Below are 10,501 nucleotides of genomic sequence, written 5' to 3'. Positions count from 1 at the left end.
TGAGAGGGAAAGATGAGAAATTAAACAGGCATCTAATAACTTTGTTCATGTAAGATTTTATATGTATAGCTCTGGGTAATGCTTAATTGTAAAAACAAAGTATTCTGTAGGTGCAAATGCTCATTGTTATTTCATAATAAAATTTCAGAGTGCTGTATCATTATGGGAATTAATACAACAGGACACAGTCATATCAATAAACGAGACTTCATTACAGCAATTGTTTGTGATTTACTAGGGATGAGTACAATAGGTGATATCTATATGTTTACACAACTGGATTGCTGTTCAATTAATCTTTGAGTGTACAAATGTATGTATTCACTACATACTGTGTCAGCAGTTTCAGGAGTACCTGATCACTCCCAGCTTAGTGAGTTTGAAATGATTGGGAACCTTGTGCAGTGGATGAAACACTATGTATAGGTTTACCATACCCACTGTAGAATTAATATGCTCCTTGATTAATAACTTGATATCCTCCCTGCATAATATGAATGCTACATACTATATGTCAATGCTTTTCATATGCTACTCAATGCAATCTATATAAATAATATATGTCCGATGAAACATGATGAATATGGAAAACTTAATTATCGACCATGACGGAGTCCACAATCCAAAATGAATTGTTAACAATTCAAACTAAAGGGAAGTAATTCCTGTTGCTGAAGTGCAGAACTTAGCTCACTTAATGGGCTCTTATGATCAATGCGCTATTTAGGACAGGGTTCCCCAAACGGTAGAGCCCCATATATTTTAAAACTACAACTTCCATGATGCTTTGTCATTTTAACGACTTGCAAAAAGTTCTGCATCATAGGAGTTGTAGTTCTACAACATCTGGCGATCTACCATTTGGACACCCTGATTTAAGACAACAAATAATCTTTCAGAGCCTGTATCCAATTGAAAGATTTCTTGTCCATCTTTTAGCCATTTGTACTGTAAAACCGTTCACTCAAATGCATTCCAATTAATGGACACATAAAATAATCAATTTACAGCACTTCATTGAAAATAATTGACAGTATAAGACTGAGCATTCCCCCAGACTTTGACAAAGTACTAAGTCACATTCCATAGTATTCAAGACATAATCTACAGTTGTTTTTATTAAGGCCAATGTTAGAAAAAGAAACTGTTCAGTAATTGCACATTCTTATTCTTAAAACAGCATTGACCTTAAATTTCCAGTTCTTCCAGTTGGTGTTAATATTCAGCTGGCAGGTGAAGCAGGAGTGTAATTACTTGAGTATATGAGAAGAGGATCAGTGGGGAGAGTTGGAATTCCTTTTCTGTGTGCATGCAAACTTGTCCAGAATGGCACTACACGCCCTCTAGTGGCAGGAATACACAAGTGCACGTTTTAAAAAAAAAGACTAAATGGGGATTTTCTACTAGCCCTGCCCATTAGTTTGTCAGACAGCGTCTCTCTCTGTGAAGTTAGGTTGAGATTTCCTTTCCAGCCTCCCCCTTATCTTAGTCTGCACGTTGCTTCTCGGTGACTAATACCACAATAACATTGTCTAAGGATAATATAAATTGAGAGCTGTTTATAAACTCTATGGCGATTCAATATAAAAAGGAGGTAGGAATCTGGAAGCATCACAATCACTTTGAGACCTCTCTGAGAACTAACAGGTCCTGAGTGCCTTCTCCACTTTGGATACCTGATCGAGAACACTTTGTACTTTAACCAAGGTGATATAACAAGGCATTTAAACTATTTATTGACTTTTTATTGGGATTACCATTTTCAGTTGTTATTTTTTTTTCGAGAAGATATATATTTTTTATTCCAGTCTGATGATGGATTTAGAAACGATTATTTATTTGTTGGTGGCTCTGCTCGAAGTGACTTCAGGAACAGGTACAGTAGTTGTTATGTAACTTTAACATAATTTAATACAAACACGTTTTAATGAAATTTCATTAGCCACTTTGATTTAGAGATTTCAATTGTATCCAATACATTTAAATGATTTGCAGAAATACTGTTGAACTTAAATGCAAGGTAGACTTTATTTTGAATGTACCTGGCTGTACACCTTGTTGGAGACAATTCACAAGACACTTTAGAACTGGATTGAGCAAGTTGGTATTTTAACAGGTATTTATCAAAATCTCCAGATCGTTTTTTTTTTTTATTTTTTTTTTTTACGTAGAATAGATGGTCTTACAGAATAGCACCTGAATCCAAATTCTTTTGAAGAAGTGATTGCCCCAGGCTGATGTCGGTACAGTGTCAGCGTGAATATTACTGAATAGAAAGTTGAAATTCTAAATTCGACTTTCAGAATGCTCAGTACTTTGTCCGATCTTATGAATCACCTGATGTGTCTCTGAAACCTTTATATGTAGAGAGCTGAATAACGAATTCAATGATTAGTTTTAATAGAGAATTGAAACATTATATCGATTTTTTTTTTTTCTTTTGATGGAGTTCTGCATCATTTAAATTTGAACCGATGCTGGACCATATGCACCTGTGTGTGTTTACTGTTCCCAATAAATACATTTTTGGATTATTTTAGAAAGATGATAATTAGAAGGTGTTTTGTAACTTGCTAGGTCTCCGTCTTCTTATTGTGTATAAATAAGTAATTAAAAGGGGTAGATTTCTGAACACAATGCATCATTCCCATAAACACTAGCTAATTATTGCTGCACGTTAAGCTGCTGTTTAGTGGCGGTTTATGGATCTACTGCAGAGAGCTGCAGGTCTGGTTTATGGGAGAGATTCACACAGAGATCAAGCTGACAGACAGGCAGTATAACAAGAGAACTAGTTCTGGGTGTTCCAGGCTGAGCACTCCATTTAAAGAGCACACATGATCTGGGAGAATGGGCTGATGGAGCATGGATTGTGCAATTAAATAATAGGGTATGGACACTGGATTTGCCCTGGCTTGTGTGAAGTGATCCAGAGAGGTATGCAGTAAGGTGTGATCACAGGCACACTCATACTGCAATGATGGAAAATGATCATATTATATAGTATTTATAATATATAATCCGCACTATTAACATAAACTGCCAAGCATGGTACTACTAATACACTGTATACTGGCTGATTGTTTTCACTGTTTATATAGAAATGAAATGATATATTGTCAAAGTTACAAGTGTTAAACAATGGTGTAGATATAGTCAGGATTATCATGTTCATGTAAGAGTACTATAGGAGTTCTAGCACAGTAGCTGTTAGTAGGAAGGGTCTAGAAATGGAGATACCGGTCTCTAGGACACTGGCTGCGATATTAGTAGAGGTACTGTGGTCTAAGTCATAGCGTTATAGAGGTTGGGGTAAGTGATATAGAGACACCGGATTACCAGGTTTATGGGTAACATAGGGGTATTGTGCCTTATTGAGTGGATTTAGGAAACTAAATTATTAGGGTACAACACTTATCTGTAAGGTTTAGTTTAAAGTTAGTATTTAGATATTGGGGTACCATGACTGGCTAAAGATTAGAATAGAGATATTAGGGTACCATGATTGGCTTTAATGTTATTATAGAGATTGTAGGGTACCATGGTTTGGTTTAAGATTAGTATAGGAATATCGGTGTACCATGGCTGGCTTTAATGTTCATATATATATATATATATTGGGGTGCAATGGTTGACTTTAAGATTAGTATAGAAATATTGGAGTACCATGGATGGCTGTATGGATAGTATAGAGGTATCGGGGTACCATGGATGGCTGTATGGATAGTATAGAGGTATCGGGGTACCATGGTTGGCTGTATGGATAGTATAGAGATATCGGGGTACCATGGTTGGCTGCATGGATATTATAAAGGTATCGGGGTACCATGGTTGGCTGCATGGATATTATAGAGGTATCGGGGTACAATGGCTGTAAGGATAATATACATAGGGTATTTATAGAAAGCGATCTCAAGTTACTGTTTTTTCCATGACACTGGCTAAGGAAGGATACGTTTCTCTAAGAGACTTGATCGGGCTGATGTGACAGTGGGAGATCCCTGGAGCTGCTGGCACTATATGGAGTATTGTTATTTATAAGGCGCCAGCAAAGTCCGTAGCGCTGTACAATAGGAGTATACCGAATATGGGGAAATACTGTGTACAGAGAGGGATGTTCATGTCAGGGTAAGAAGGTACAATATACACAGATACAGTGCATTCAATGTTAGGGTAATAGTGCTAAGTGCGGCTGAATATAGATTGCGGATGGGGAGTGCTTTCTGGGCCAATCGATACTTCTCTGTGTATAGCCTGTGTGGTATTGATAGGTATTGTTTGTGCTATTGATTATTAGTATTGATGCATTGCTAGTAGTAATGTCAGTGGGTGCAGCTGCTATACCCCTGACATAGTGCATAGCTCTTAGCATAGGATGCTCTGTATACAGAACCTGTGTATCCCAACTCCCATTACTCCATACACTTCTCACAGGCATGCCCTAACAATAACTGCTTACAGAACCCAGCAATTAGTACTGTCAGCCTGTCACACATTGGTATTTGCAACTAAAAATAAACATGTTGACATGTTTAACATATCCCAGTGCTGTGCAGCCAGACTGAGTGGCACTCAGGGGGTTAATCATGGCTTGTGGTGTAGTGAGCTATAATTGTAGCTATGTCCTACTGCCTATGAACCATCAGTATTGTTTAATATAGAACGCTGCAATTTACAGTGACTATAGATACAATGTGCCTAGCATGACTCATACTCATACAATATCGCTTTAAATTTCACCTGTAATGCCAGCATTTATCATAAAGAGTTAAATGTGAAGCATTCTCAGCTGACATAATCTTTCTTTTGTTTTTTTACAGTGTCAGGCGGCATCATTTCAATGCCTGAAGATGGGGCTTCAGTTCCAGATGTAAAGACTGATTCTAGCTCCCTCCCTAGCGCCCCCTGGCGACCACGAAGGTATAAACGCTGTTCCTGCTCCTCACTTATGGATAAAGAATGCGTGTACTTCTGCCACCTGGACATTATTTGGATCAACACACCTGAGTAAGTCAGTTGCCATGCACTTAGACTCTCTCCCTACTTGCACAGTAGTTAAAAGCACTTCAGACTTTCATGCATTGTATTCATATAATGGATGATCATTGATCATAAAAATTATTCTATCAGCCTACAGTTTAGCACATAAGAGAAAAAGATTGAGAAAGAGAGAGGGAAAAAAAAAAAAAGAAAATAGGGATATGCATACGTAAGAGACATTGCTACTAGCTCATTATGGAATACTGTTAGATTAAGTAACATTATTTTACAATGAGGGCAATTAATAAAAAAATCTAATGTTTTGGGAGACACTTTATATGGAGAAAATTGACACGATGGGATAAATGCTTAGGGATTTAGCAATCATAACCCATTAAAGTCTGAAATTGACAGCTGGTAATGACCATTTGGCACACCCCAGTCTCGACCAATTTGTCTGCTTTCTCTAAAATGCTGAAGCTTACTAGACATTTTCTTTTATTGCTATTTCATAACTGCTCTGCCTATCCCTGTACTTAGAAATGCTTTGCTGGATTTCCAGCCAAAGTACTTACAGCTCTATAATAATATCTCACTAGTAATTACAGATAGAGTCCAAGTGGCAGTTAACTCTTTGAGTCGCCATATTAATGAAAAATAAAAGCATTAAAAAGCTCATAGATTTATCATGTTAAGGACCAATAATATTCAATGTCAGTGGACGACAATCATCAGATCGCCAGCCTTTGAAGCATTTCAACCCCCACAATGCTTTTCAATCCTTAATAAGAGCTGGGTATCCACCATTTTGCCATCTCTAATCTGGGTCATACTTGCAGTCTGGTCCGTAAGGATCCTTCTAAAACATAGACTGTCCTACTTGGCATTGGCAGGACACTAGATGACTGCTGTTACTAAATATGCAGGGCATTGCAAGTGTTAGATTTTTATGAAAATCTACTCAGGCCCTATAACTGATGCTTAAAATAGGAAATCACTAAATAAGTACAGATATAAGTTTGAGAAGTGGGTAAAAATTTAGAGACATCAATCAAAGTCAAGTCATAAAGTAGCACCACCAACCTAGAAAATGGGACGTTGGTTTTCCTTGAGGAGTAGGTTGGAACTGAATTGGGTTTTTAATGAAGAAATATTCTAAACATATCTGACTCAAGGTTCATTCTTCATTCTATCCGATGTGTCATTGAAATAATCTTTTAAAATAAGCAACATGGAAACCTTTCATCTTTAACCCCTTAAGGACACATAACATGTGTGACATGTCATGATTCCCTTTTATTCCAGAAGTTTGGTCCTTAAGGGGTTAATCAGGTTTAGTCTATGAGTGCCATGATGCTTGTATAGAAAGATGGGTAATTGATTATATTACTCCCAGTATTAGCTATATGAACCAGGGACATGTCAAATCAATGCACAAATTTTTTTTTTATATATTTTATATATAGTGACAGGGCTACTCACTAAATTATGATTTCTTGGAAATTCCAAAGGTTTTCTAAGTGAATTTCCAATTTTAGACCAAAATAATATAACTCATATTATTCTCCAAGTCAGCTGTGGTTTCAGTGCTAGCTAACATTTCACATTCACTATGAATTCCAGCCAGTTCTTATACTTTAGTGTATAACTCTCTATTTGAAGAAGTTATTTATAGATACACATAGTCTATAGAAAATGTTACCTCCTCAGCTTTTCATCTTATATTAAAGTATAGAATTGCTCTTTGTTTTTTGCTGTTGTTGATTTTGACAACATTTTAAGATAAATGCAGTTCCAAACACAAGGCAAATCCGCAATGTTAAAATAGACTTATCTTCCTCTTTTAATCGAAACTTGCCCAAGATTTCACGTTTACATTGAAAAGACAATCCTAGCTATAGAAATGACATGGCTTTTGATTAGCTGTTGACTAGTCTGATTACCTCGCACTCATAGCGTAATGTGCTATACTGTAAATATTTGCTTTAATTCTTACCTCTTGGGCATGTACAGTAAAATGTTTCTAAAGTATGATTTAACAACCATTAAGAAGTTATTAATTGAAATACAGGTCACAGCCTGTGTAACTTACTGGTATGCTACTGTGAAACCAAGGTTTGCAATTTGTGAAATTGTATATAATTAAGTGAATGGAAAATTAAAGCCTTTGAGTACAGAGGTTGCAGCTCTGTGCGCTGTGTGGGAAGTTTTGATTTTCTGATATTTGCCAAGTATTGATTGGATTAGGCATTCAAAAACAAAATGTGTGTAACAGACCGTAACAGATAAATTAAGAAAGATATGGTCTGTCAATGTGAGGATGGTATTTTTTTTCCCCACAATATTTAATCATCATGCTTCGTCTATGTCGTTATAGATTTTGTGTGACTCAATTTTGATAATTAAAACCAATAAAAAGTATTAAGGGTGATATTTATTTATTTTATAGGAGAACTGTTCCTTATGGTCTCGGAGGTCCTCGTATGAGGCGGGAAATACAGGACACAGACACAGAATCAGTCCTTCAGTCAACAAGCCGATGTATGTGTGCCAAACACACAGACAAGAAATGTATGGACTTCTGCCAAACTGCAGAACTCAGGTGTGTGCAAATATTCTATCTAAAGAATTTCCAAAGCTGACTTTATGTACACCTGCAGCTGAGACTTTCCTTATCTAAAAATGTGTTGTGAAAAGGTGTTTCTACATTAGTTATATACCAGGCTCTTGTTTTTTTTTCAATAGTGTCCAGAGTTCTCAAGAAAAAGAAAACGGACACATTCAAGAGGCCACAAAATGCAGTGGTCTTCGTCTCGGAGTACAGTGCATTCAGAAACAACTGCAAAGAACTGAAAAGATGAAAAGGTGAGAGGCCGTGTTGTGTATTTGCTGATCTCTTTAAATAGCACACTGGTTAATCAGGCTTCTTACGTATAGTGACATCTCCTATGTGCATTAGAAAGTTAATAGAATTGCTGAGCCTCTCCCAGCTCTATAAACATTGTCACCTTAAAAATTGTTCTATCCTTTGCACACAAACCATGATGTATTCAAAAGGTGCTATGTTGATTCTGCTGAAAATCCAGTCTTTAGTGACATGTTCAACATGTTCAAGTGACAAAATGTTGAACAAGTCACAGAAGATGTAAGCCTCAAACTACCCTGTGTGTTAAGGTAGTTAATGCTTCACCCTTTAAGGGCCAATTGCATTTCATGCCGTTATTTCAATCTGGTCCCTAATGACCTAAATGCCAACATGCTTTTTATCACAGGTAAACAATTGGGGTGTGTTTTATATTCTTAAAAGCTTGTTTTATGCATTAATCATACCATCATTGGTCCTTAAATGGTTATGAGTGATTGTCAATACATCTATTTTTTTTTAAAGTCATAAATAGGCCAACAGTTTCAAGTATTTTGTTTGTAACATTCAAAAATATTTTATGTTTGAAAATGTTACCATTGTCCCATCCATATTTCAATTAACAAAAGTAATTTTCCTTGGCAGATCGGAAGACATTAAGAATTCAATTGAAAGAGCATTTGTCTATGCTAGGCTCATGAACACAGTTAATGAAAAGAAGGACGAAACACACCACAGGACACACAAAAAGAGAGAATTATGGAAACACACAAAAACAACATCATAGTAACTAACTGTTAACTGAAAAAAAGAAAAAAAACGTGGGAGGCATTTCTACGAGCAATAGACTTGCCTTTGGTCAATTCTACTTGATAGTTCAATGCATGGAGGACACTAAACATTTAATGCTGCCATTGGTTGAAGAACTAAAGTCCAACTTGAGGAATAAGATAAACCAACGTCTACAACTATTGAACCATATAAAAGAAAAATAATAAGCCTGAACAACTGAGAGCATTTATTGCCAGGTTAGGGAGTATTATGTTACTGGACCCATTGCTTGGAAGGATCAACATGAATCAAATGTTGGGTGGACAACCAAACAAACAGCGTTTCAAACAGCCATCAGGAAAACACTGGATGATAATATATGGAATTCAAACCTTATCTCCACACCCAAGTAGCTGCACATGGAGGTTTTTGTGCAGTGCAGATGGACAATCAAAAAAAATTGCAATAATTGAGGAAATATTTCATGCATACAAGTCTACCTCAAATGTAAGACTCAGAAGGGCTTCCGTTCTGTATTTTAGCTTGGCCTGCAAAAACACCTCTTTGTCTTAAACTATTTTGTGTTTTTACTTTTTTTTTTTACTTTTTTTATTTTATTTTAAATAATTCACTGGAGTAAATCAAATCTTGATATGTAAAGAGATTTCTGGTTTGCTTTGTGGTTTGCTACGTCAAGCAGAGAGTGGAGATGAGTTTAGGAGATTGTTCATGCAAGCTAAAAGTTGGGTAATTTGTAGCAGCGGTGAAACTGATTGCTTCATAGTCATCTCCTGTACTTTTAATTAAATTTATTATGTGAATATTTTTTAAAGTAAATATTTATATTATTATTTTTAAAGAGACTATATTTACTATGTTAAATATACATTGGGACAGGCCATATTGGTCTATGCATGTTGTATTTCTGTATGAAAAAAGAGCTTTGATGATAAATATGTTAAAATAAATATTTTGTAACCAGATCACTCTGTATGCTGTGTTTATTCTGATTTCATGTTATATAAAATGCAGATCTGACTACAGACTTAAAAGCTGAGTCTCCGGGTTTTGATTTAAACATGAGTTGCTCATAGTCACAAAAATTATGAAAACCTAAATTATGAAGTAAAGCATTATGTGCAAGACAGAAGGGATAACAACAGAGCATATACAAAATGGATATATTGGATATAAGTGACAACAGAAAGTTGGCATGTTGTTACAGTGAGCTATCTTATTATGGCCAAGTAGTGGAAGCGTCTGTTGATGTCAACAGAGCAAGTATATTGGATGAACTTTGCGTATAATTAGGATCTGCTTATTAGACAATGTCATGCCCATTATGATTTGCATGATAGGATGCAGGGATACACATCCTTCAGCACTCCAGATGTTGTAGACTCAAGACACACCAATGGTCCTTGGATTGTCAGTATCCCCATTGCAACAGAACTGGGAAATGCTTCGATCCTGGACTTTAATCTTGCTTTTGTACTTTGAGGAATAGGTTGGAAAATGCTGGTCCAGTGCTATCAAGTAATTGTGGTCTTTACGCATGGGTTTCCTTACAAAAAAAAAAGGAAAGATTCTCCTTTTTCTGTTGGGGCATCGCATATTTGGCCTTCTTCACTAGTGTTAAAGATCTGAGCTCAAATAGAACAGCTCATCTAAACATCTATTTGATGTCTAGCATAGTAAAGTGAAACACAGGGGTATAGGAAACTTCACTTTCTTTTCTGTCCCTCTGGACCCAGGGACGCAAGATCAGGGACTCTAATTGATCTCCATATCTCCTGCCATGGTATAGTCCCGAAGCTTGGCTGATGTGGGAACCGGTTTGATGATCTTTCTGTGCATATGATACATTAGACACTGTTGTTATTTTAC

At 36.3% G+C, this 10,501-nt stretch overlaps 1 protein-coding gene across 3 annotated transcripts; it reads left to right on the top strand.

Moving 5' to 3' along the window:
- The first annotated feature begins 1,484 nt into the window (after positions 1–1,484).
- On the top strand, positions 1,485–9,570 carry EDN1 (endothelin 1). 3 transcript variants are annotated; one of them, XM_063450518.1, is made up of 5 exons: positions 1,485–1,594; positions 4,821–5,007; positions 7,430–7,582; positions 7,726–7,845; positions 8,489–9,570. In XM_063450518.1, the coding sequence occupies exons 2-5, from the start codon at positions 4,841–4,843 to the stop codon at positions 8,628–8,630; spliced, it is 582 nt and encodes a 193-aa protein (XP_063306588.1). In that variant the 5' UTR covers positions 1,485–1,594; positions 4,821–4,840; the 3' UTR covers positions 8,631–9,570. The 3 variants fall into 3 exon arrangements, with proteins under 3 accessions (XP_063306588.1, XP_063306587.1, XP_063306586.1); XM_063450517.1 differs by having other exon boundaries at positions 1,485–1,707; XM_063450516.1 differs by having other exon boundaries at positions 1,485–1,876.
- Positions 9,571–10,501: the final 931 nt, after the last annotated feature.

This window comes from Pelobates fuscus, chromosome 4, assembly GCF_036172605.1.
Source record: "Pelobates fuscus isolate aPelFus1 chromosome 4, aPelFus1.pri, whole genome shotgun sequence".
In the NCBI taxonomy this organism is placed as follows: domain Eukaryota; kingdom Metazoa; phylum Chordata; class Amphibia; order Anura; family Pelobatidae; genus Pelobates; species Pelobates fuscus.
Note: the sequence above shows the minus strand (reverse complement) of the source record. Positions and strands in the feature narration are given on the sequence as shown.

What these genes read in the sequence shown, in the direction of transcription:
- EDN1 (XM_063450516.1), top strand. Translation starts at nt 1,813, where the DNA reads ATGATGGATTTAGAAACGATTATTTATTTGTTGGTGGCTCTGCTCGAA. An exon ending in TGCCAAACTGCAGAACTCAG is followed by an intron (nt 7,583 to 7,725) that starts GTGTGTGCAAAT and finishes TTTTTTCAATAG; the next exon opens with TGTCCAGAGTTCTCAAGAAA. An exon ending in AGAACTGAAAAGATGAAAAG is followed by an intron (nt 7,846 to 8,488) that starts GTGAGAGGCCGT and finishes TTTCCTTGGCAG; the next exon opens with ATCGGAAGACATTAAGAATT.